This window comes from Larus michahellis, chromosome 9 (assembly GCF_964199755.1).
Source record: "Larus michahellis chromosome 9, bLarMic1.1, whole genome shotgun sequence".
Taxonomy (NCBI): domain Eukaryota; kingdom Metazoa; phylum Chordata; class Aves; order Charadriiformes; family Laridae; genus Larus; species Larus michahellis.
The window spans coordinates 46,804,559-46,829,154 of NC_133904.1; the positions used below are offsets into that span (position 1 = coordinate 46,804,559).

At 59.3% G+C, this 24,596-nt stretch overlaps 1 protein-coding gene across 9 annotated transcripts in view; it reads left to right on the forward strand.

Annotated features, from left to right (window-relative positions):
- The window catches only part of STARD8 (StAR related lipid transfer domain containing 8), an 87,619-nt gene that overhangs the window by 60,961 nt on the left and 2,062 nt on the right, over positions 1-24,596 (forward strand). For 7 of the 9 annotated variants that reach the window (XM_074600253.1, XM_074600254.1, XM_074600257.1 and 4 more), the window contains 12 exons: positions 8,939-9,010; positions 11,582-11,663; positions 14,406-14,469; positions 15,405-16,789; positions 19,803-19,976; positions 20,466-20,625; positions 20,971-21,169; positions 21,321-21,531; positions 21,795-21,909; positions 22,267-22,482; positions 23,429-23,646; positions 23,813-23,989. In XM_074600253.1, the coding sequence (XP_074456354.1) occupies positions 8,939-9,010; positions 11,582-11,663; positions 14,406-14,469; positions 15,405-16,789; positions 19,803-19,976; positions 20,466-20,625; positions 20,971-21,169; positions 21,321-21,531; positions 21,795-21,909; positions 22,267-22,482; positions 23,429-23,646; positions 23,813-23,989 (3,073 nt within the window). Of the gene's footprint in view, positions 1-7,069; positions 7,210-7,948; positions 8,092-8,938; positions 9,011-11,581; positions 11,664-14,405; positions 14,470-15,404; positions 16,790-19,802; positions 19,977-20,465; positions 20,626-20,970; positions 21,170-21,320; positions 21,532-21,794; positions 21,910-22,266; positions 22,483-23,428; positions 23,647-23,812; positions 23,990-24,596 lie in introns of those variants that run through there. The other 2 variants (XM_074600256.1, XM_074600259.1) reach the window with 2 other exon arrangements.

Genomic DNA, 24,596 nt, shown 5'->3' on the forward strand with positions numbered 1-24,596 from the left:
CCTTGGTAAAGAGTAGTGGCCTGCTGCTGCAGGGTGGTCACTCTGACCAGCATCACTTGCTCCTGCTGGGTGCTTCAGCCACACGAGCACCTTCTTTCCCATCCCTGGAGACGTTCAAGGCCAGGCTGGATGAGGCTCTGAGCAACCTGGTCTAGTTGAAGATGTCCCTGCTCCCTGCAGGGGGGTTGCACTAGATGGCCTTTAAAGATCCCTTCCGACCCAACTCATTCTATGATTCTATGATTTTCACTGGGAAGCTTCTCCCTGTCCCGTGCACACAGATGTGCGTTTGTAGAGGTACAGGCAGCTCAGCAGAGTAAATACCAGCCTGAAACCCAGGAAGGGATTAAAGTAGCTGGTGCCAAAGAGAAAACTAAGTTCACCCGAGGCGAGCCATCAGCCGTGCCGGCGCTGACGGACCTTCTCAGGGTGGTGCATGGGGTGGGCTGGACCTGGAGCCCTTGAGCTCTGTCTCGCCTGAGCTTGCTTTACCTTTGCCTTCTTCAGACGTGGAAACAGAGGTTCCTGCTGGGTTCCCTCCTCCCGCTGCTGCCCTCCCGGGGGCGCAGGACGGGATGGGTTCCTGCCCTCTCTGTTGTTCCTCTAGGGTCAGAGCAGCTGCAAAAATGCAGATGGGGGAGGCAAGGAGGATGGATCAGGGTCTTCACCTTCCTGGCCCTTTGTTTCTGTTCCTATCGGTGCCCTTTCCATCCCCTTGTTCCCACCAGACATCTGCTCTGCAGCTGCAGCACTCAAACACGGTATGTTTAACCCCTGAGCTACTGCAGCGCTCGTGCTGCCAGGGGCAGGCTGTAGCCAAGGGCCAGGAGGAGGTGTCCTGAGGTGGCCAACGGAGCTACAAGACTCTGAGGAGCAGAGATGCCTGTGGGGAGCAGGCATCTACAATGTCCTGTGGGACACCCCTGTAGGGTCCAGTTCTGGGCTCCCCAGTTCAAGAAGGACAGGGAACTGCTGGAGAGGGGACAGCAAAGGGCTACCAAGATGATGAGGGGACTGGAACACCTCTCTTATGAAGAAAGGCTGAGGGACTTGTGACTCTTCAGTCTGGAAAAAAGACGACTGAGGGAGGACCTTATCAACGCTGATAAATACTGAAAGGGTGGGTGTCAGGAGGATGGGGCCAGGCTCTTTTCAGTGGTGCCCAGTGACAGGACAAGGGGTAACGGGCACAAACTTGACTGTAGGGAGTTCCACCTAAACATGAGGAGGAACTTCTACCCTGTGAGGGTGGCAGAGCCCTGGCCCAGGCTGCCCAGAGAGGTGGTGGAGTCTCCGTCTCTGGAGACATTCCAAACCCCCCTGGAGGCGTTCCTGTGCCACCTGCCCTGGGTGACCCTGCTCTGGCAGGGGGTTGGACTAGATGGTCTCCAGAGGTCCCTTCCAACCCCTGCCATTCTGTGATTCATAGAATCATAGAATCATAGAATCATAGGATTCTGTGAATGCCTCACCTGGCTTACACACAGATCTGCCTTTGTCCAGGCTGCCGTGCTGCCTGCGCCCAAAAGCCACGGAGAGGAGCAGCCACCACTTCCAGGGGACTGTCCATGTCCTCCTTCCTCCAGCTTGCTTAGCGAGGGGCAGGCGCAGTGATGCCTTGCCAAGGAAGGTTGTCACAATGGTGCCGAGTGGACCCTGTCTCAGTCCATCTCTGCCATCCCACCACATCCCATAGCCACGTCCAGTGGACGGCATGTCCAGCAGCCCAACCGGTTTCTTCCCTCCGGGAGCTGGTGCACCCCATGCCTCTTGAGCATGGATGTAGTTATTCAACCATTGCATCTAAAATAACCCTCCAGGAGAGGAAGAGACCCTTTGCTGCTGCAGAAGATGAACGTTGGCTTCTGTGGAGGTGACTGTTAGGCTTTGGAGTTCCAGAGGAGTGAATACTGAAAGAAGAGGAGAAGTTTTCCCCCCTTTGCAAAGTAAAGAAGGTAACAAACGTGTCTGCATTTTGCAAAGGTGTGATGAAGCCTCTTTTGTTTGAGGCTAATGTGGCTACTTCAGTGCTATCTTGCAATCTTTATTAAAGACAGGAAAGGCTGCAAACGCGAATTTAAATTGCTCAAAGTGATGTTTGTGGAAGTGGTGGTGTTCCCCGTGCAGATGGGGCGCAGCTCCCCTCTCAGGTGCCAGCCTGCAAGGGCGGAAGCTGCTTTTTTTCAGCTGGGCACGGTGCGGAGTTGCCCTGGGCTTCCTCGTGGCTGTGGTCTCACAGTGGCGTTTCTGCGCTGAGAAGGACAAGTACTGGTACCTAAAGGGGCTACAGGAAAGCTGGGGAGGGACTCTGGATCAGGGAGTGGAGCGATAGGACGAGGCGTAACGGTTTCAAACGAAAAGAGGGGAGATTCAGATTGGATGTTAGGAAGGAATTCTTTGCTGTGAGGGTGGTGAGCCCCTGGCCCAGGTTGCCCAGAGAAGCTGTGGCTGCCCCATCCCTGGAGGGGTTCAAGGCCAGGTTGGACGGGGCTTGGAGCAACCTGGTCTGGTAGGAGGTGTCCCTGCCCAGGGCAGGGGGTGGGACGGGATGGTCTTTAAGGTCCCTTCCAACCCAAACCATTCTAGGATTCAATGATTCTGTACTTGCTTTGGGTGCAGAGGGCTCTGGTTTTGAACAGAATAAACCAGGCGCGAGGCGACTGTTAGGCTCGTTTGCAGGAGAGGAAACCAAAGCTGTCGCATCCACTTGATAACCGTGGCTACACGCAGCCCTGGAGCCGAGCCGAGATGGGAGCGGGGCAGAGATAAGGCGGGGGGAGTTCTCCCCGGGGGGGCTGCCTGGGGCTGGCTCTGTGCACCCCCCACGTGGAGCCACCTCTGCCCCGGTCTGGGGGGCACCCGTGGAGGGGAACCTCTTTTTTTTTACCTGGAAAATCTGCTCTGACAATAGAGCGTCAGTTTGTCCGGCGTCCCAGGGCCCTTCCTTCTCCTCCGCTGTCCCAGAGGAGGGGTTGCTGCCCAGCTGGGCTTTCCAGCCTTTGCCGCCCCCCCGGGGCACGGGGCGCTGGGCAGGATGGCTGTGAGCATCAGCCGAAGCTGGGTACTGCCCGGGGGCGATGGGGAAGGAAGGGGGGACACGCAGCCAGCGGCTGGAGGGCAGCAGGGAGCGGAGGAGCTTGGGGTGACCTTTGAGGGTGGTGCACGAGGTGATCCAGAAACCCAACAGCTTCGGTCTCCCTGCCCCGTGGGTGGCCAAAGGGCTTCTTGCCCAAGCTGTGCCAGTGCTCGGGTACCGACACCCACACAGACACTGCCCAGCAATTCCTGCATCGCTTCTAGGAGCGCTTTTACCCCCAGATGAACCAGAACCCCCAGATGAACCCCCAGATGAACCAGAACCCCCAGAACCCCCAGATGAACCAGAACCCCCAGAACCCCCTGTGTTCATCTTGCACCACGCAGCGGCTGTCTGGGATGTGAACAGGGCAGCAGTGGGCTGTGGTACCCGGCTGGGGCTGACCGCGTCCCCGCGGTGCCATCACCCCGCTGCGTGGCGCCGTCCCCAGCGGAGCGATGCCCTTGGGAGCAGGGAGGGCATTTCGGGGCCGGAGGTGTTGGAGGCATTTGAACAATTCCTTGTTGGCAACCTAGCAAGGAGCAGTTCCCAAAACTTGTGCCGCCTCTTTACTGCGTGAAGGTTAATTATGGAAACCCGCGGCCTCTGTGGGAGAGCGTCCAGCTGCGTGTCTCATTCCTATCTGCGTGCCCCGTCCATGCTGGCGGCTTTGAAATCTCTGCGGTTTGCTGGATGGTGCTGGGAGCTGGCTGGGCTGGAAGCAGATAACTGGTATTTCTCGGTGCCCAGTGCCAAACCGTGTGTGGACAGGGGGATACCGGTGGCTGTGTAGAACTCGGCGTGCCTCTCCTGCTCCGAAAGCCCGCGTCGGTGTGGGCAGCAAGCCCGGCGGTGAGTCCAGTGCCATGAGCGCAGCCCCGGGAGAGCGTGGGAGGCAGCGCCGGGGCTTCCTCCGGACGCCTCTCCTAAGCACATGGAAGGGGAGAGATGCCTTCAGTCAGCACGGAGGGGTCCGGATTTGGCCCTCGGATGCGTTTGAGTGATGCCCCGTTCAGAGAGGCGACACTGATTGCTGTGAGCGCGGCGCTGGGTGTTGCAGGCAGAGTAAATTCCTCTTTCACTGGCAACGCCGCAGCCCCACTACCTTCAGCAGCAGCAGGATACGCGTTTCCCATGGAAAACTGTTGTTTCAGCTCCTCAGTTTTCAAGCAGTGAGGGCACAAACCCCGGGTTTGGGAGATGCGTCAGGACTTTCTGTCATTTCTGTGGAAAGTGGGCGAGTGCTTCTGTTTACAGACTGGGAAGGGAAGCCGAGCTCCACTTCTGCATAGTCACTGTTGTAGGTAGCAGTTTATTTTAAGGCGGGATGGAAAGAAAACACACCAAAAAGAAAAGGAAAAAAGAAAAAAAAAAAAAAGCGCGTTCCCCCTGCTAGCTCTGGAGTGTGCCCGCCGGAGGCTCGGTGCTCCCGCCCCCGTCTGCCGGGCAGCTGGTTTCATGGCTTTCCATTAGGTAACGTACGGGCAATTTTATGATGTGGTTTGCTTTTCACGCACTAATTGGCTGTGGGGGGACTTTTTATGGGGAATTTGGAAACTTGCTGTGAGAAGCCAGGATCCTGGGGTGTGACTTCTCATTTTTTTGTTGTGTTTTTTTTTTTTTTTTTATTATTATTTTTAAAGCGAAAGTGCAGAGCCGGGCTTCTGGGAAGTGGCTTTCCTGCCTGTAATTACGTCGACCTCCGGTGTTCCAGCTTGCTTGTCTTAGAGCTTTTATTGCATCTCCCAGGCTTTTCCCCATCCACGCCTGTGCCGGGGCAGGGGTGGGGTAGCTGTAGCCCCAAAAAGACTTAAGGGAAAGATCTCAGGCTCCAAACGTTGTCTTTGAGCAGCTGGTCTTGTGGGAGGTGTCCCTGCCCAGGGCAGGGCATTGGAACTAGATGATCTTTAAGGTCCCTTCCCACCCGAACCATTCTGTGACATCCCACGGCCAGGAGCTGTTCCCATCAGAGCCACCACGGACCCGGCGTGGGTCTCGGTTCTCCCCCGGTGGTGGCTTACATCCAGGGAAATGCCACAGTGCAGTGACTGTGCAGGAAGACGGTGGGGGCGGATTTGCCCTTCCCCCCCCCCCCCCCCCGCTTTCATGTTGGTTTTCATCCTTTTCTTCCACTTTCGCTAGCTAAATGAGAGACTCTTCTCTTTCTCCGCTTTTGCTTTGTGCCCCTCGCCCTGGCGTGCTGGGAGGTGCCAGTGGGTCCGGGTTCCCGGTGTGTCCGGGCAGATGCCCACCAGCAGTGCCCTCCGTCCCCGGGTCGCTTTGCAGCAGCCAGGCTGGTGGAGCTGCCCCCGCCGGACTCACTTGGGGCATTTGTGATGGACCACGGTGGCACTTGGGCCACAGCGTGTGCTCTTTGTTGGGTCCAAGAGATGGGGAGGGTGGCTATGGACGCCTTTTCCTTGGGAAATGCCATCCAGCCTCAGCAGCTGCTGGAGAAGGGCCGAGGCTTTGCCTGGAAGGGGTTCTCTGGTGGCTCGTAGGGGCTGTGCACCGTCAGGAGCTTTCTCCAGAGGGTGCATTGGTGCTGGTTTTTCCCACCATGGGGACGTCCTGGTGTTTACCAAGGGCATATCTCATGCAGAGAGCTTCCTTTGAAGTGGAAGCTGTAACGGGGCCTCGAATTTACCTCTCCGGCTGCTTTCATGCAACTGGTTAGCAGCTTTGTATGCGTGCGTCTGCGCTCCGCTGTCGGATGTGGGTGAAGGTGGCTGGCAGGTTGGTGGTGGTACTGACAGCCCGGGTAACGTAGGCACGCAGACAGAGGCAGCTTGCGCAAGGCTTCTTAGGAAACCCAGCTGAAAATACCAGGAACCCGCCAGCCCCTCTTCCCCTGCCGCAGACCTCTCTGAAACCCGGGTGGAAGCGCTGCCGTCTTTTTGTGTCTTCCTCCGCTCCCTGTTCCCTCGGTCAGGACCCACAAAAGTGGCTGGGACACGACTCTCGCCGTTGCAGACCGTGCATGGAGCAAGGTTGGGTTCGGTGTGTGGTGGGAAGGCGGCTTCGTGGGATTTATCCTCTTTTTTTTCTTAGGGAAGCGCGGGCTCTGTGTGTGTTCCCGTGCCTGTCTGCCGCTGTCTGCGTGCCTGCTCCTCCTGCAATACAATGCGAATGGGATCATTTCCGCCACATTTAAACAACAGATCTCAAAGATATTAAGTGGCTACAAGCTCGAGAAAATCCTTCCCTGACCAGAGGAGGCAACGAGACCCTCTTCTCGGCCCTGCTGAGGAGTGGGTGTAGTGTGTGACGAGCCTTTATTAGACAGCAGAGAATCCACACGTCTGGAGATGTGGCCCTGTTGGAAACCCATCTCCGTCGCTGCTGCTCGGGGCCTCTCTGCCCGGCTTGAGGCAGCGGAGGGTGTCCAAGCTGCATCCTCTGGGGGCTCGGGCTGGAATTCCAGCAGAGGCTGCAGACGGGCGCTGTCGGGTGTGGGATTTGCGTCCCCCGTCACCTTGCCCTGGCAGTGAAGCTCCTGGAGGTGGTGCGGAGGGCTGGGGACACGGCTTGTGATGGGTGACCGGCCGTGGCCCCCGCGGGCAGTTCACCACCCTCCTGCGTGTTCGGCAGCAGCGTTGGCCTGCCCGTTCTTTCCTGCGCTTCCCTGGGAAAGCACGTCCGTGGGAAGGGCGGGCGGGAGGAGGAAGCTGGCCGCCCGCTCCGTCCGGGACAGGGACACTTGGAAACCTTTTCTGTGCCAGCGCTTCGACATGGGGAGGGCTGCTGCCCCCCGCCCTTAGTGGGTTTGCTTCCCACTGTATGGGGCTCCCCGGGGGATGATGCAGGACTCGCTGCGGTGCGAAAAGCCTGAGACCCGGCTCCAAAACGGGGGGGATGAGAGGTACGCTCCCCCTGGCCCCCCCAGCCTCCCCTGCATGGGGAGGAGGCAGCGGAGGGGAAGGAAATGTCGTGCTCTGACTCCTCGTTTCCACCGGGGCGGTGGGTGGCTGAGCTCAGTCCCGCGCCGGAGCATCCTGCCGCAGCCCTGGCCCCCGGCTGCTCCCCACGGCGGGGTGGTGGCGGCCACGCTGGGTGTCACACACCTCCTGCACGTCCTCCCGACAGCACCCCGGCCATGCTTTTCTACCAGTTCAGTCCCTCCGCCGTCAGGGGTAAGCTCGGCACGCGGCTCTGCTTCTGGCTCTCAAACCAGGACACCTTCCCTCCGCTGTCCTCTCTTGCGGGGAGATGCCAGACCCATCCCTCCCTGGGGGCAGCGGGGAGGGGGGGGTCAGGACATCATGGTGTTGGGAGGTTGGTGTTTCTGTTCTTGGCGGGGGGCACCTGAGCCGCAGCCTCTGGCCATGATGTCCCCACGGCCAGTGACTCCCTTGTGAGCGAAGGAGGAGCAGAGCAGGAGCAGGAGGGGGGTCTGGCAGGTCTGTTGGCTGGGGGGGCTGTGGGAAATTCCCATCCCTGTGGATGTGGGAGGGGTCTGCTCTCCAGACCTGTCACAATCAAAGACCATTCACGTGGACCACGGGTCTTGGTGCCCTCCCGGCTGCACAGTGGCAGCCACAGGGAGCCTTCTCCCGCGGAGGTGCCGGGATGCACGGGAGGGATGCAGTGCTCCATGGGGACCAGGCTGACCCGGTCGGGCTCCAGGGTTGAGATCTCCATTGATGTTGCTGGTTTGGAGCCCTGTTGAGGGCAGGAGGGGTCAGCCACGGATTTTGGCTGGGTTCACGGCACGGTTAAGGACAGCTGCACAGTTTGGACCCAGATGCAGATGCTTATTCCAAACCTTCTTCCCAAAACTTCTGAAGTATTTGGGTCCAGGGTTTTGGCTTGGTCCTGTCCTTAACTGAACTGCTTGTTTTGGGCTTTTTTTCTTTTTTGCCCCTGCTGTAGCTTTGTAATTGGCAATGCAGGCAGAGCTCTTGGCTGAGGCTGTTGATGGACGGTGATGAAATTGGAGTGTTTCACCGCAATCTGCTCTGGGTGGATCCGGCCTCAGTCCAGTCTGTGCTGGGCGGTGCCTCCGAGAGGGACGGGTGAGACCCTGAAACTGCCGTCGCATTTTCTACGCTTGAGGTCAAATGTTTGTCACCCTCAGAAGTATAAATCTCAGCAGACCGACGGGCTGCCGACACTAGGCAGCAGCTTGCTTTGGCTGCCTAAGCTTCGGGCTTTTTGCCCTCGAGTTCTGTAAATTTGAGAAATTTCCCAGAAAAGAGTGCTAGCTGTTGGATGGGTTCATCCAGGCGACAGCTGAACCGTGTGTGAGGGATGGGAACCGGCCAGGCCAAGGGGGTGTAGAAAACCATCAGGGTTTTGGTGCCTGCCAGGATGAACGCCAGCTTGAAAGAAGAGGTGGGGTGGTCCGGGGTGGTGGGAAGGAGGAAGGAGAAGGAGAGGTTTCTTTGGCAGACTTTTCTGGAGGATGTTTGCAAAAGCGACCGGCCCTAAGCTTTGATGAGCTCTGAACTAATTATTAAAAACAAAGGTCTTCCTCTCTTGCCTGGCGGAGTATTGTGTTTGGTTTGGTGGGTTCAGAAATGAAATGTTTCATCGGGAGGTCGAAATTCTGTCTCGTGGCCCTGTCGCTCCTGTGTTACCTCCTCCTCTTTGCCTTGTGCTAGAGGAGAGGCGAAAGCCGAGCAGTTTCTGCTCCCTTGGGCAGAGACACCCCCCCCGCCTGCGCACACGGGCATCGACGCCCACCAGCGCACACCCCCGGGCTCCCCGCTCCCCTTTCTGCAGCCCGTCGTTCCCTCTGCTTTGTGCACGTGAGAGAGGGGCTCGGGCGCCGCGGGATGTGGGGAGAAACAGACTGCCCACTGCAGGGAGCATCGCTGCTGCCGAGTGGGATGCTCAGCCTGGTTTTTTGCTTTCTTTCAGAAATCGAAGCCAAGAAAGCTTGCGACTGGCTGCGGGCGGCGGGATTCCCTCAGTATGCCCAGCTTTACGAAGGTGAGAGCTGCCTCCTCCTCCTGACCCCAGTCCCTGCCGTGTGCCTGGTCTCCTGTCCTGTCCCTCCGTCAAATACCCAGGGTGGCTGCAGGGAGAGCTCGCAAAGCTCTGGGGAGAGGGGTGGACGGAGAAGGATTGTTTACTAATTATACGATTACGTGTTAAAACTTTAAGCCTTTGGACTTGGCCGTGGCCTGGAGAGCCAGCCATGCTGTTAACTTTTCTGCATTCCTGAACTTTTCCCCTTCAGGCAGGGCTGCGAGGAGTCCCCGGGGCGGCTGCTCGGGCCAAGGGCAGGCAGGCTTTGGAGAGCCATGGGCTCCAAGTAGTTCCGTGAGTGTTTGCAGTGGGTGGGAGCGCAGAGGCAGGCAGTGTAGGTAACGTGGCGAGGGAGCGTTCCTTCCCTCCCTCCCTCCCTCCCTCCCCGCTGACACGTCCTGCAGGCTCCTGCCCTGCCCCGATGTGCTATTTGGCAGCAAGGTCTGCGCTTTCTGAGTCCACAGCAAGCCGTGCCCGGAGCAGACCGGGTCCCTGCGCCGCAGAGCTCCCCAGGTGCAGGGGATGCACAAACTGCCCCCCATCTCCTGTGCCACGCACCCACGGGCGCTTTGCAGGGTGACTCTGGTGGTGGGTCTCGCCTCCGGCTCAGCTGTGTTTACTTGAAACCCATGGTGGGACCGCTGGTCCCTGCTCGGAGCGGGGCGGCGGTGACAAGGAGCGGTAGCTGCAGCCGGCCCCGGCTGGCCGGGACAATAGCGGGAAGCCGGGTCTCTGGCGGGCTACGGCGATGGCTATTGTTCAGCCGGGCATTTCCACCGCCCCCCGCAACACGTGTGCAGGAGCCACGCTCTTGCCCCTCAGGTGATGGCTTTACAGGCTGCCTGTTTGCCTCTGGTTTCTATTTTGGGGGGCAGGTTCCTCACACGGCCACGTGCAAGGACTGGCCGGGTTCCTGTAGGGGAGACCCAGCCCCAGGTGTTGGCCCCCAATAGCGCTTACAGCCCGGGGAGGCCAGGAGCGGGTGCTGGGTCTATGAATAAACTGACCCTTTTTCTAGCTTCTCTGAGCAGAACTTTCCACATCCTCCATGCGTTTCATTCTGTTTTTCTCCCCAGCTGGCAGGCTCAGCATCCCCTTGGTAATTGCACTCCATAGCTTCATTAACAGCTGGGCTTAGGACACTTGTGGTTAATGGTCCAGGTCCTAGGTAGCTGATCCCAGCAGAGCTGTCTCCGAGTGTACGGAGATGAGCAGGGAACTGGATGGAGGCCCTTGGGCGCCTCGCCACCCTCACCTAACTTACCTGGAAAGAGCTCTGCACAAAGAACCTGGGCATGTACCACCTCTGGGTGGTCCTCCAGCTACCGCCCTGAGGCCAGCGAGTGTATCTGCCTGTGGAGACCTGACCCATGGCCTTTGAAGCGTGTGGGGGGGATCGAGTGAGATGCTAGATCTGCTGTACCACCATATCGGTACAGCTTTCGTGCTCCTGGGGGACCTCTTAGCTCTCCCTAGGGAGCTGAAAGGCTTTCTTGACCCTGGGGAATCAGTGGGAGAAGGGAGTCATTGACGAGCGATCAAGGCATGTGTAATGTATTGCCCGATGGGATGCCAAGATATCTCTTGGGCAGTGTTAGGGAGGTGGCCACTCTCCAAAAACTGCCATGAGAAGGCGAGATGTTCCCTATCTCCCTGCGGTGCATGCAGCCGGGACACCCGAGGAGGGACAGCTGGGAGGAGAGCTGTGCGGTGGTACCTGCGTGGGCGTGTGAAAGCGCTGTGAAGGGCTGGTGTTCATTTCTGAATCAGCTCATCTCATCCAAGTGCTACAGCCAGCCCAGCACCCCACCCCCAGCACCCTATCCCAACAGGAGCCTTTTCCGTGGGCTTTAATTGTCCCGGGCACGCCAAGGTCCCCGGCGTGGTGGTGGGGTTGCTTGTCCTGCGACGAGGAAGCGGTCTGAGGAGGAGGCGATGCGAGGGGTATCTGCTGCGTGACACTGATCCCCTCCCAGCATCTGGGCTGCCAAAAGCCCTTCTGCTCCTGGTCTGGTGGGGCTTGCTTCCACCCCTCTCCTCTGCCCAGTCCATCCCTTCCACCTCTGCAATGGTTTTGTGCTCACCACCACAGCACCAGGGCATCCCCAGCCCCTCTGCGTATTGCTCTCTGCTGGCTGCCTCCTGGAGCTGTGGGAAAAAACAGGAGGAACCACTGTCGGGAGCCAAGGTTGAGTCCTGCCTGTCGAGATCTGCATCCCGGCGAGACCATCCCTCTCTGTAGGTTGCCCTCCCTCAGCCACGGCTGTCACAGGTGGCAGCTCCCGGTGGCAATGTGATGCTCCAGCCTTCCCGGCTTCTTCCAACTCATACTCGTGGTCCAGGAGCCTCTCACGCCTTTCCTCTCCACCGCTCTCCTGCTTCCCCAGCTCTCCATCCTCAACGCCTCTCCTCCTCTTGCTCCTCACAGCATCTCCTTCCTCCCACGCTCACCACCGTCCCTTACGCCCGGCCGAGCGGCTGTCTCAGAAACAGCCGCTGATTTTTTTTTTTTCCTCTCGCTTTCCTTCCCAGACTCGTTGTTCCCTCTCGACATCGGCGCTGTGAAGAAGGACCACAGCTTCCTGGACCAGGACTCCCTCAAATCCCTGTGCAGGTAACGCTCCCTCGCGCCCCTTCATGGCAGCGGAGCCAGGGCGAGGATGTGCCCCAACAAGGGCTCGGGGCGGCTGCCCACGGTCTCCCCGTGCGGGTTCAGCCGTGGGTGCTGCGAGGTGCCTGCCTTGCACCCCATCCGCGGCTCGCAGCCTGCTCAGGCGCTCTCATTCCCTGTACAAGGAGGAGTTTGGACGCCTTAGGCTTTGGAATCGGGAGGCATCGCTGGCTGTTGGGTGGTGCCAGGGAAACGACGGCGTTTTTTTATTTTGAACTCGCAGAGCTCCTGGAGAACGGAAACATTTCCCAGGAATGATTCTTCTCTTTGTGTGGCTTTCGGGCTGTGTTTCAATTTCAAGCTTGGGTAACTCCGGCCGGGAGAGACAGATTGGAAACGAGTTGGTCAGAGCTGAACTCTCAAACCGAGCAGGGGAGGAAAGAGAGACGCGGTTCTGCTGTCCCCGCTGCCCGTGCCCTTGGTGGCACCTCGCGGGCTGCGGTCCCCAGGGGAGGGAGCCACGTCTGCCCAGGGTGCGTTTTGCGTTGCTTTATTTGGCAAGCTTGCTTCGTAACGTGTCTGAGTACGAAATGGAGTTTGGAAACCGTCTCTCTGCGTCCGAGTGAAGGGGTCTTGCTCGGTTGTTGGCGTAAGGCAGATCCAGGTCAAAGTGCCTGTGGATGAAATGGTGTCTGCGGACAGAGTTTCACTCAGTCATCAGGCGTGTGTGCCACCCGCGAAAGAGAGAAAACACACAGCGGGGGATTTGCTGGGTGTTGGCGTAGCGCAAGGTGCCGCGTGGAAGTCGCACGCTGCTAATTAGGGTCATTAGGAGCTGCGGGTGCTCGCGGCGGCGGTTCGGGAGCTGTGGGATTTGCTTTGCGCAGGTGAGGTCTGTGCCGGCGGGTCCCTCCTCTTTCCTGGAACAGGCGCTCCGTCGGCTGCTCTGCCCGAGGATTTCTGCGTTCACAAGTGCTCGCTGCCTTGGCGTGACGTTAGTCATCCCGGCGCCTGGCAACGCGGCCCGGCCGTACATTTTCCACCAGGACACGCTACTCCTTGCAGCAGCAGGGCTGAAAATAGCTCGGGGAGATGCCGCCGGGTGTGCTGCTGCAGGGGAGGCAGGGTGTTTCGGGGGAAACTCTCCCAGTGCTGACAGCGTGAGCGCGAGCAAACACCCAAAAGGAGGGACCCCCCCAAACCCTGTCCCAGCCCCTGTCTGTTTGGATGGGCTACGTGTCACACTGGCCAACGGTGACTCAGAGCTGCTTTGGCTTTCGAGCCACATCATCGTGCCCGTGCCCCCGCGCTGACTCCACGCTGAGACACGACCGTCGCCTCTCGCCGTCCCTCCCACACACGCTGCTGCCGAACGGAGCGGACAGGGGATGGGAAAATGGTCTGTTACTCATCTGTTTTCCCAACAGAGAGGTTTTTGTGCCGGGCAGGAGGGGATCCCCTGCATCGCTTCCCGAGTGCCTGGCGAGCTTCTGGTTTTCCCTCCTGTTGGTTCCGGCAGGGTGGGAGACGGCGAGAGGTCTCTGACCATCCCTCCCCGTCTGAGCTTTCCGGTCCTTTTGTGGTCGCCTGTCTGGCCACAGGAGCTTCTGAGATTGTTTTGCTCTAGTAACCTGGAGCAGGTCATCCCTGCCCGCTCGCAGGACCGGTGCAGCTGGATGAGCCATGCAGGGCAGCAATGTCCTCCGCCACCGGAGCCGTCACTGGGGTCCCTGAGGTGACCCTGTGCAGTGTTTGCCTAGCAAAAGGGCTAAAAGGACACTGGAAAATGCAGCGCCTCCAAGAAAATGAATGCCCTGGATGTGTTCTCTCCCCGTTTAGCGCACACGTGCTCCCATCTCGCTCCCTCTGCCAGATTTCATGCTTTTAATCTTGCGGCAGGATGCATGGCAGGACCGTGCTCTTGAGGGGTTTCAACGGGATTGCAAGAGGGACGTTAGTCAAATTTTTGGTAATATGCCCCTGAAGTTTGTTTTTCGGCTGTGCAGGCGTGGTACTTGCATGCTGGAACAAAAGTGCTTGCAGTAGCGTTCGTGAAGGTGCTAATTAAAGTGAATTAACTGGAGATTCATTCGCTTGTGTAAAGAAGAAAGCCAGGACTTGAAGCTGTGGGCTGGAGAAAGGTGAAGGGTCCGGGGGTTGCGGTCAGCCCTGCCCCGAGGGTGCCTGGCGGCTGTGTTTGAGGAAGGGGGTCTCTCCGAGCCTGCAGGGGGTTTGCCTTCGGAAACGGCAGAAATGGCCCCAGCATCCCTCGAGGCCGGGATGCTTCTCCACGGGCAGCGGGGTGGGGGTCCCGCCTGCCCCCCGCAGCCATCGGTGGGGCCAGCTCGTGGCCAAGGCAAACCCTCAGCAGGGCGGAGGGAGCCAAGATGCCTGGCAAGTGCCGCCTTAGAGGTGGCTAGCACCCGTGTGGTCCTGCTCGCCCCGTGGCGCCGTGAGCGGTGGGAGATGGGCGTCCTTTGACGTCCTTCGGTTGCGGGAGCACAAACGCCGGGCGCTGGGGGCACCGCACTCCCTGGGGAGCAGGCTTGGAGCCGCACCAGGCGCCGCGTGTCCCTCTCATCCCCCGGGCTGCAGCTGCTGGGTGACAGGTGACAGCGAACAACAAGGGCTCTAAGACAGAAACAGGAAAAAAAATATATAAAAAAACCCCAAAAAATAAAAAGCAAGCACTGTGGCCCCAGGAGGGGCAAAGACGAGGGTAAAGCCTCTCTTGGTTTCTTGCAGGAGGCTGATGACCCTGAACACATGTGCCTCCATGAAGCTGGAAGTCCACTTTCAGCGTAAACAGGTACGTCCTGGGCGTTCAAGGGCAGGCGAGGGGCTGAGGGGCGCGGGGGAACGTGTGTGCACTGGTTGGGGCGGCCGTCCTGTGTCCAGTAATAACACCAGTGTGCTCCGGGACCGCCCCTGGGCACGGACCAGCGCCCAGCGGCGGCTGCTGCTGCTTGATTTGTTTCGCTGTCTCCCAGGGCAAACGCGGCCCCGGAGGTGTTTGGCTGAGTTAGCGGGTGCCTGTGTTTGCCCTGCGCCCACGCAGCTCTCCAAGGCCCTGGCAGTGGCAGTCGAACCGCAGGAGTTATTAGACATGAGCTGGGACAGCCGTGGTGGTCCCAAGCTGTGTGTCTGCAACCGGCAGCATCGCCCCGGGGGTCCCCGCTGAGCCGGGCTCTGAGCCCCCCACCCCCGCAGCAGCACGTCTCCTGACCCTGGAGGGACGGGTGAAATCAGCCTCTCTGTCACAACAATTAATATTGGCATATGAATAACAAAACCTTTTTATATTTCCCTTAATGAATCATACATTTAAAATGCACACCAGCTTGGTGTTTAGCATATGGAAATCATTACGTGGGTGTTTTCCCTGCTTGTTCTGACTGCCCTTGTTTCGGCGTGGGAAGGGATGCTGCCCTGCATCCCTCGCTGTGCTGTGCTGCTGCGTCTGGCCATGGGTTCGCAGGGAAGCTCCGTAGGGATGTCCTGACTGCCTGTAGCTATCCAGAGGTAGCCTGGAAGCAGCACCTTCCCTTCTCCGGTGCATTATGGCCCTTGGGCATGGGCAAAATGATGCCTGGTGGCTCCACTGCCAAAGAGGACAGTGGTGGGTTTAAGGGGCTGTCCTGCGGCTTTGTGGGGGTGCTTGTCCCAGAAGAGCAGGGCAGGAGGACGCTCCGACCCTCTGTGACTCTACCTGATTGCTTGTCCCCTGTTGTCGACCACCTGCAGAATGAAGACTCCGAGGAGGAAGACCTGTGTGCCATCAGCGACCGGTGGGCTTTTCAGAGGGACAGCAAGAGGTGGTCGCGTGTGGGGTCGGTCGACGTCCTGTCCCAGGGCTCCGAGGTCCTGAGCTCCACCATGCGACTGGCGTCCAGCCGCGAGAGCGTCCTCACGGACCTCAGCACCAACCCAGAGGCTGTGTCCCTGCACAGCAGCGGCAGCGCCGGCAGCACGGGCGGCACGCTGGGCATCGGGGCCGCGCCGCCTGGCTCCCCGTCCCCCATCCACGCTGCCACCGCCATCGCCACCTCCAGCCGCAGCTTGAGCGAGCGCTCCTTGCCGGAACAGCCCTCGAGCTGTGACGAGGGCTCCAAGGAGAAGCCAAAGAAACGACGGTCTCGCAGCTTCTTGAAGAGGATCGAGTCCCTCCGAAGGAAGGACAAAGAGAAAGCCGACCCAGACGAGAAGGTGGCCCCATGTGGCAGCCTTACGGCCACACCAGGATGGGACTCCCTGAAAACTAATGGGGACCTTGCAGCCACCAAGGGCAACTCCCCTAAAAGAGGGATATCTGCCTCTTTCCATGGCAAAAAACACTTCTTCTCGGTATCGTACAGGACTAACCGCTTGCTAGGCTCAGGCAGGAGCAAGGTGAGCTCTGCCTCGAAACGCAGCGGAGTCTACCTGGAGGACTACAAAACTGATGTGACAGCCAGCGGCAACTGGGCTGCTGGAGACTCCCAGCACCGGCAGACGCGCCGGGAGGACTGCTTGGTCTACATCCCCCGGGACCACAAGCCAGGCACCTTCCCCAAATCCCTCTCCATCGAGAGCTTGTGTCCCTTGGGCGGCAGCTCCCTGACCCACTGGAAATCAGGGAATGTGCCCGTCGGGCTGGTGGGAGGTGGCGGGGGCGGCAGCAGCAGCAGCGTGGAGGGCTCGTCGTCCCCGCGGGGCTTCGCCTGCCGCCGGCGGCGGGGCTCCTGCAGCTCCCTGGGCAGCCGGGTCAGCGTGTACGACAACGTGCCGGAGTTCGGCAGCAGCGAGGATTTCTGCAAGGAGGACGGGGAGGTGACCTACGAGAACCTCGACGACATACTGCAGCACATGTGGGGGCTGCAGCAGAAGGTGGAGCTCTGGTATAAAGCCATCTCCCCTGACCTGGCTGGGGAGGAGAGGGGTGAGGAGGAGGAGGACGAGGAGTCATCGGAGGAGTCGGACTCGGGAGGGGAACCCTCCAACCTGCACTTCGAAGAGCGATCCATGTCGGACGTCGGCACCTCTGCCAGTGACTTTGACAGCACGGGCAACTCCCTCAACGAGGCCGAGGAGATCGAGATGCGGGAGCGACGGGACTCGGGGGTGGGAGCATCGCTCACCAGGCCCTGCAGGTAAGTGTGGGCTGGGGCTGGGGCTGGGGCTGGGGCTGGGGCCGCGTCTTCCTCCCCTCTGCCATTCTTAGACCCCCACCTGCAGTACCGCATCCAGCTCTGGATCCCCCAGCTGAACATGGACCTGTTGGAGTGGGTCCAGAGGAGGCCACAAAGATGCTCAGAGGGCTGGAGCCCCTCTGCTGTGAGGACAGGCTGAGAGAGCTGGGGGGGTTCAGCCTGGAGAAGAGAAGATTCCTGGGAGACCTTATAGCTTTCCAGTATCTGAAGGAGGCCTACAAGAAAGCTGGAGAGGGACTTTTTACGGGGGCATGTAGTGATAGGATGAGGGGTAATGGCTCCAAATTGGAAGAGGGGAGATTCAGATTAGATATTGGGAAGAAATTCCTTCCTGTGAGGGTGGTGAGGCACTGGAACAGGTTGCCCAGAGAAGCTGTGGCTGCCCCATCCCTGGAGGGGTTCAAGGCCAGGCTGGACGGGGCTTGGAGCGATCTGGTCTGGTGGGAGGTGTCCCTGCCCAGGGCAGGGGGTGGGAACTGGATGATGTTTAAGGTCCCTTCCAACCCAAGCCATTCTGTGATTCTTAGGAAGGGGTTGGTCATAGAATCATAGAATCATAGGGTTGGAAGGGACCTCTGGAGATCATCTAGTCCAACCCCCTGCCAGAGCAGGGTCACCCAGAGCAGGTGGCACAGGAACGCCTCCAGGTGGGGTTTGGAATGTCTCCAGGGACGGAGACTCCACCACCTCTCTGGGCAGCCTGTGCCAGGGCTCTGCCACCCTCAGGGGAAAGAAGTTCCTCCTCATGTGGAGATGGAACTTCCTATGGTCAAGTTTGTGCCCGTTACCTCTTGTCCTGTCCCTGGGCACCACTGAAAAGAGCCTGGCCCCATCCTCCTGACACCCACCCTTTCAGTATTTATAAGCGTTGATAAGGTCCTCCCTCAGTCGTCTTTTTTCCAGACTGAAGAGCCCCAAGTCCCTCAGCCTTTCTTCATAAGAGAGATGTTCCAGTCGCCTCATCATCTTGGTAGCCCTTTGCTGTCCCCTCTCCAGCAGTTCCCTGTCCTTCTTGACCCGGGGAGCCCAGAACTGGACCCAGTACTCCAGATGTAGCCTCAGCAGGGCAGAGCAGAGGGGGAGGATGACCTCCCTTGACCTGCTGGCCACACTCTTCTTGATGCACCCCAGGATGCCATTGGCCTTCTTGGCCACAAGGGCACATTGCTGGCTCATGGTCATCCTGTTGTCCACCAGGACTCCCAGGTCTCTTTCCACTGAGCTGCTCTCCAGCAGGTCAGCCCCCAACCTGTCCTGGTGCATGGGGTTATTCCTCCCCAGGTGCAGCACCCTACACTTGCCCTTGTTGAATTTCATAAGGTTCCTCTCTGCCCAACTCTCCAGCCTGTCCAGGTCTCTCTGGATGGTGGCACAGCCTTCCGGTGTGTCAGCCACCCCCCCCCAGCTTTGTGTCATCAGCAGACTTGCTGAGGGTGCACTCTATCCCCTCATCCAGGTCATTGATGAATATATTGAAGAGGACTGCACCCAGTACTGACCCCTGGGGAACACCACTCGTCACTGACCTCCAACTAGACTCTGTGCCCCTAATCACGACCCTCTGAGCTCTGTCTTTCAACCAGTTATCTATCCACCTTACTGTCCATTCATCTAACCCACTCTTCCTAAGCTTCCCTATGAGGATGCTGTGGGAGACCGTGTCAAACGCCTTGCTTAAGTCAAGGTAGACCACATCTACCGCCCTCCCCTCATCTATCTATCCAGTCATGCCATCATAGAAGGCTATCAGATTAGTCAGACATGATTTCCCCTTGGTCCTGGACCTGCCGGTGTGTTGCCGGCCAGGGGACCACCGCAAACCCATCTCCCATCCCGTGCGTGCTTCTGCAGCAGGGATGCACGGCCCGTGGCTCGGGGATTAGCACCGGAGCCGTTGCTGGGGGGGATGCTGACCGGTGCCCTGCAAGCCCTGGCTTGGTGATCGCCCTTTTCCTGGCAGGGGGGAGATGCTGGGGGCCCGGCCCGGGGGTGCGGTGCGGTGCGGTGCGGTGCGGGCAGGGGGAGCGCAGCGCGGGGCACTGCTGCGCTCTGGTGGCTGCAAGACACCACTGCCAGCCCTGCTGCTGCTGCTGCTGCCTGTGATGGGCAGGCTGCGACCTCTCTGCCTGCACAGACCCGTAATTAAATGGTTTTTCGTTTACTAATAACGGGTCTAAATGAAGGAGGCATTTTCTTGCAGTGTGATGGTGCTCTCTTGGGCTTTCCCTAAGAAAATTCCAGCCGTTGCTGATTTTTTTTTCTAGCCCTTGCTAGGCTGGTGCTGGAGGGTGATATACCTGCAGGCAGGCATGGAGGGATAAAGAGGGCTGGGTTTTTTGTTAGCTGGGAATGTCCCTTCTGGGCTTGGGGACGCACTGGAGCAGCTGGGCAGGAGCCTTCCCGGAGCAGCACGGACTTGGAAAGGGTGTTAGCAGATTCCCAAGAGAGCACTGCCTCCTTGGGGTGTCTTTTCTTCTTGAGAAAGGAAGTGTTGGAGATGTCCCCTTTGCCATGGCGTTGCTCTGCGTGGCGGTCTCGCAGGGATGTGTCACCCCGAGCATCTGAGCCCTCCCCAGGTCTCCGGGCAGGGCTGTAGCCCAGCACAGCCCTTGGGTGCTGGGACGGGCGCAGTGAGCCTGCGCAGCCCCACGGCTCTGCGGGGGGATGCAAGTGAGAGGATGCTGGGTGTTTCAGGGGAACCTGGGGGAGGGAGCAGTCCTTCGAGGTAAGGGAAGGCATCTCTTCTGCTCTCCCTGACACCCCCTCGCACTGGGTTTGTGAGCACCCAGGGGGAGGAAGCAGCACGCGTGGCACTGGGGCTGGGGTTGGTACCCCTGGGCTCAGCCCGGCTGCCGCTGTGCCCACACCTTCCCCCAGAGCAGCGGGTGCTGCGGGGAGCGAAAGGCCCTTCCCGGGGGTCTCCAGCTCCGTCACCACTGTCCTTTCCCCGCAGAAAGCTGCGCTGGCACAGTTTCCAGAACTCGCACCGGCCCAGCCTAAACTCTGCCTCCCTGGAGATCAACCGCCAGTCCTCTGCCCAGCTCAACCTGCTCCAGAAGTGCTCCCTGCTCCGTCTCACGGCCATCATGGAGAAGTACTCCGTGCCCCACAAGCAAGCCTGGACATGGTGAGCTGGTGGGGAGCGGGGCCGGGATGGTGCCCTCGTGTAGGCACGAGCTGCAGCTCTGCACCATGCCCAGCGCTGCCTCCCAGCCTGGGAGCAGCTTTGGGGTGCGAAAACGGTGGAGAGGGAGGGGAAGAAAAACTGAAACAAAAGCTGGCTTTGCCCTGCGTGGCTGTGGGCATCCTTGCAAGCGTGAGCTGGGGGCTGACACCTGCGTCATCTGCATCTGGGAGGGCCGCAGGCATTTGTGGGGCATTAAAAATGCTGCAGCAATGTAAGAGAGCAGGGGAGTGGTTTCCTTTCGTAGCCAAGTATTAAAGCGTTTTGTCTTAATAAAAGGTGCTGCGGTTCCTGCTCAAAAGCTGCCTTGCTTATATTCAAAACGTGGCAGAAGCGCGTGTGTACGTGTGTGTTATGTGTCCTGCTCCCCTCTGCGAAGCGGTGCTGAGGGAGCCATTCGTTGCACTGACGTCTGTCCGTCCCACCCCGCAGGACCGTGCCCAAGTTCATGAAGCGGAGTAAAGTCCCCGACTACAGGGACAAGGTGGTCTTCGGGGTGCCGCCCATCATCAACGTGCAGCGGACGGGGCAGCCCCTGCCCCAGAGCATCCAGCAGGCAATGCGCTACATCCGCAGCCAGTGCCTGGACCAGGTGATGCTGCGACCATCGCCCGTGGCTGCGGGGCGGCTCTGAGCCTGCTGCTGAGCAGCACCGCTGTGATTTGGGGGAAGAACAAAGCTAGCTTGCAGGGGTGCTTTTAGTTCACCTCTTGCGGCACTTGGCTGTGGTGAAGCGAGAGTGTGAGATTGTCTGTGGGAACTCCATGCCCACTGGTGTCTCCTCGGCCATCCCTCACTCCGGCTTGGCCTCTGGGTTGCAGGGGAGGGAGGTTTTTGGGGAAGGGGCTTCCTCGCCTGTCCCATGGGAGTCCACCCGGGCACCTGCTGGGTCGGTGCCCGCTCTGTGCTGGAGCACCAACCCGCTCTTCCCTGGCAGGTTGGCATTTTCCGAAAGTCAGGGGTGAAGTCCCGGATTCAGGCGCTCCGGCACATGAACGAAACCAGCCCTGACAACGTCAACTACGACGGGCAGTCGGCGTACGACGTGGCTGACCTGCTGAAGCAGTATTTCCGTGACCTGCCGGAGCCCATCTTCACCAGCAAGCTGACGGACACCTTCCTGCAGATATACCAGTGTAAGTGCTGGGCTGGGACTGATCACCCCTGGGCTGGGGATGAAGGTTGGGGCCTCCAAGGGAGGAGGCATCTCTCTGTTCATTCGGACAGAGGCAGTGGAAGCAGGTGGTGGCCCGTGGGGATGGATGCTCACCATCAGCTCTGCCGCAGTCGTGTCGAAGGAGCAGCGGCTGCAAGCGGTGCAGGCGGCCATTATCCTCATGCCGGATGAGAACCGGGAAGTGCTGCAGACCCTGCTCTACTTCTTGAGCGACATTGCCTCTGCGGAGGAGAACCAGATGACCGCCGGGAACCTGGCTGTGTGCCTGGCCCCCTCCATCTTCCACCTCAATGTGTCCAAGAAGGAAAGCACCTCACCAAGGTAAGGGTTGGACTAGCTCTGGCCTCCCCAGCCTCCCTGCAGCCCCCGTCTCCCCATCACCCCTTCCCTGTCCGTCCTGGGAGGAGGCCACTGAACCGGGGCAAGATATGGTGGGAACGTGCATGCTCTCACACAGCCCCCCATCGCTCTGCTCTGCTTTGCAATATGGAGGTCCCCTGTTCTGCAACGCAAAGCAGAGCAACGGAGGGGCTAGAGGCGGGCAGGATGCCCACCCGGTCCCAGCAATGCCTGCTCCCCCACAGGGTGATACATAAGAGGGGCACCATGGGGAAGCCCGACCAGAAGGACCTCAATGAGAACATGGCTGCAACGCAGGGGCTCTCCCACATGATCACCGACTGCAAGAAGCTCTTCCAGGTGGGTGACTGTGGCGTGTTCAGCTTGGCGTTGCCCTCCCTGGGCGCTGCCAGTGGGACATGAGACCTCACCAGCAGGGTGCTGGTCTTGTGGAGTCAGTATGGGGCAAGATGAGGGCACCCGTCCTTCAGTGGGGCAGCTGCCACTGGTTGGTCAGCCCTAGGAGCAAAGCCCAGCTGCATCTTGTTGTGGTGCAGGTTGCAAGCTGCAGGACGTATGTCCAGGGAGGCTGTGTCCATCCTTCCCTGCTCCTAGGTGGGATAAGGAATTGTGGTTTTCTGGCTGCCCAGGAGCACTCACAAAGTCCACGTAGGATGCCTCTGGCTTTCTGAAGATCTATATGCTCTTGGCTTGTAGGTATCCCATGACATCTTGCTCCAGCTGAGCAGCTCGTATATGGCAGCAGATGCTTACCCCCATCCCCTGGCTGACTTCATGTGTCAAGGGGAAAGCAAGGATTTACACTCCTACTTCGAGCAGAGCGTCCAGAACCTGCTCAAAGAGTCGTCGGAGAAATTCAAGGGGTGGCTGAGCACCCCAGGGCCCCTGAACACAGAGCTCTCCTGCAAAAAGGTAAATGCCACCGTGTGGAGAGGGGCTTGGGGTCACATGGGGAAACATGTACAGGGTGACACGAGTCCTGCGGGCACCTGCCAACCGGCTAACAACCCCATGGCATTTATTTCCTTCGGTGAGAAGGGATCAGCAACCCGTTCCCTGGCCAGAGGGGAGGCTGAGAGATGGACAGCTCTGGAATGGAGGGTGCCCTGTGCCCAGCAGTCCTGGCAGAGAGCCCACCGTGGTGTTGTTAGCAAAGCAGCTGGTTGCCTGCATTCAGCCCCTCTCCAGCAGCTGGAGCAGCTCCCATCCCATCCCCTCCCGTCCCATCCCACAGAATCACAGGATAGTAGGGGTTGAAGGGGGCCTCTGGAGATCATCTAGTCCAACCCCCTGCCAGAGCAGGGTCACCCAGAGCAGGTGGCACAGGAACGCCTCCAGGCGGGTTTGGAATGTCTCCAGAGACGGAGACTCCACCACCTCTCTGGGCAGCCTGTGCCAGGGCTCTGCCACCCTCAAAGGAAAGAAGTTCCTCCTCATGTGGAGATGGAACTTCCTATGGTCAAGTCTGTGCCCGTTACCCCTTGTCCTGTCACTGGGCACCACTGAAAAGAGCCTGGCCCCATCCTCCTGACACCCACCCTTGAAGTATTTATAAGTGTTGATAAGATCCCCCCTCAGTCGTCTTTTTTCCAGACTGAAGAGACCCAAGTCCCTCAGCCTTTCTTCATAAGAGAGATGTTCCAGTCCCCTCAGCATCTTGGTAGCCCTTTGCTGTCCCCTCTCCAGCAGTTCCCTGTCCTTCTTGAATCGGGGAGCCCAGCATCCCATCCCTTTCCTAACAAGCAGATGTGACAGTGCTGCTCCATGGCAGTGGGAGCCGTTGGTAAAGGCCCTTGGGGGGTTAGCGCTATGGGAGTCCCACGGGACAGCCTGCCTGACCCTTCCCTCGGCCCATCAGGTTGGGGATGGGCACCCTCTGCGCTTGTGGAAGGTCTCCACGGACATTGAGGCCCCTCCCGCCACGGTGCTGCACCGGGTGCTTCGGGAGCGTCATCTCTGGGATGAGGACCTGCTGCAGAGCAAAGTGGTGGAGGCCCTGGACAAGAACATGGAGGTCTACCACTACGTCACGGACAGCATGGCACCCCACCCGCGCAGGGACTGCGTGGTGCTCCGGTGAGGGCAGGGAAGGATGCGAGTGGGAGGGTTTGGTGGATCCCATCTGGCCCCAGCCCTGGCTGCTCCTCCCTGGGATGTACGGGCTCCCCAACCTCCCTGCTCCCCATACGGACCGGGTGGGGACTCAGGGACAGGCGCTGAGTGGGGCCACTCTGTCCCGCAGGCGCTGGCACACGGACCTGCCGCGGGGAGCCTGCCTGCTCATCTCCATCTCAGTGGAGCACGACAAGCTGCCGGTGGAGGGAGGCGTCAAAGCCATCGTGCTGACCTCCCAGTACCTCATCGAGCCCAGCGCCATGGGCCGCTCCAAAGTGACCCACATCTGCAGAGCTGACCTCAGGTAACGGGGACTTTTGGTGCCGCTGCACCAGCTGCTGGGGGGGTTGGTGGAGCAGCAGCGGTGGTGGTGGTGGGACACAAGAGCTGCTCATGTCCCTCCGCTTGCCTGGCCTGGCAGCAGGGGCAGGGTTACAGCTCACACAGTGTGGTGTCTGCTTCCCTGGAGGGAAGGGGGTGCTGGTCTGGGGCCAGTTTTTAGCAGCCAGAGGGTCACTAGGAAAGGAGCCACTAGCCACCAGTGCTGGCAATTCTTCCAGTGGCTCTGAGTGTGGCAGTAAGTCCCTTAGAGCTTCTGCAGGAAACATGGGTTCCCCTCTGGATCTGAAGGATGGCATTCACACTCTGCTGTGGCGAGCTGTGCTGGGGTGTAGTGGTGTAAGGATGGGCTGATGCAAGGGGCAGGCTGGTTGTCATTCTGGCACAAGCCCCGTTGGGTCACAGATATTCCTCCATTTTTCCACATGTTGCCTTTTCTGTCCTGTTAATGCTCCTTCAGCATCTTGTAGTCCATCAGAGTTGGAGCTACGCTGAGTGCCTGTCCTGGAGCAAGAAGCAGCATTCTGCTCCTTGGTGCTGGTCTCTTCTGCCCGCTCACCCTCCTCCTGCCT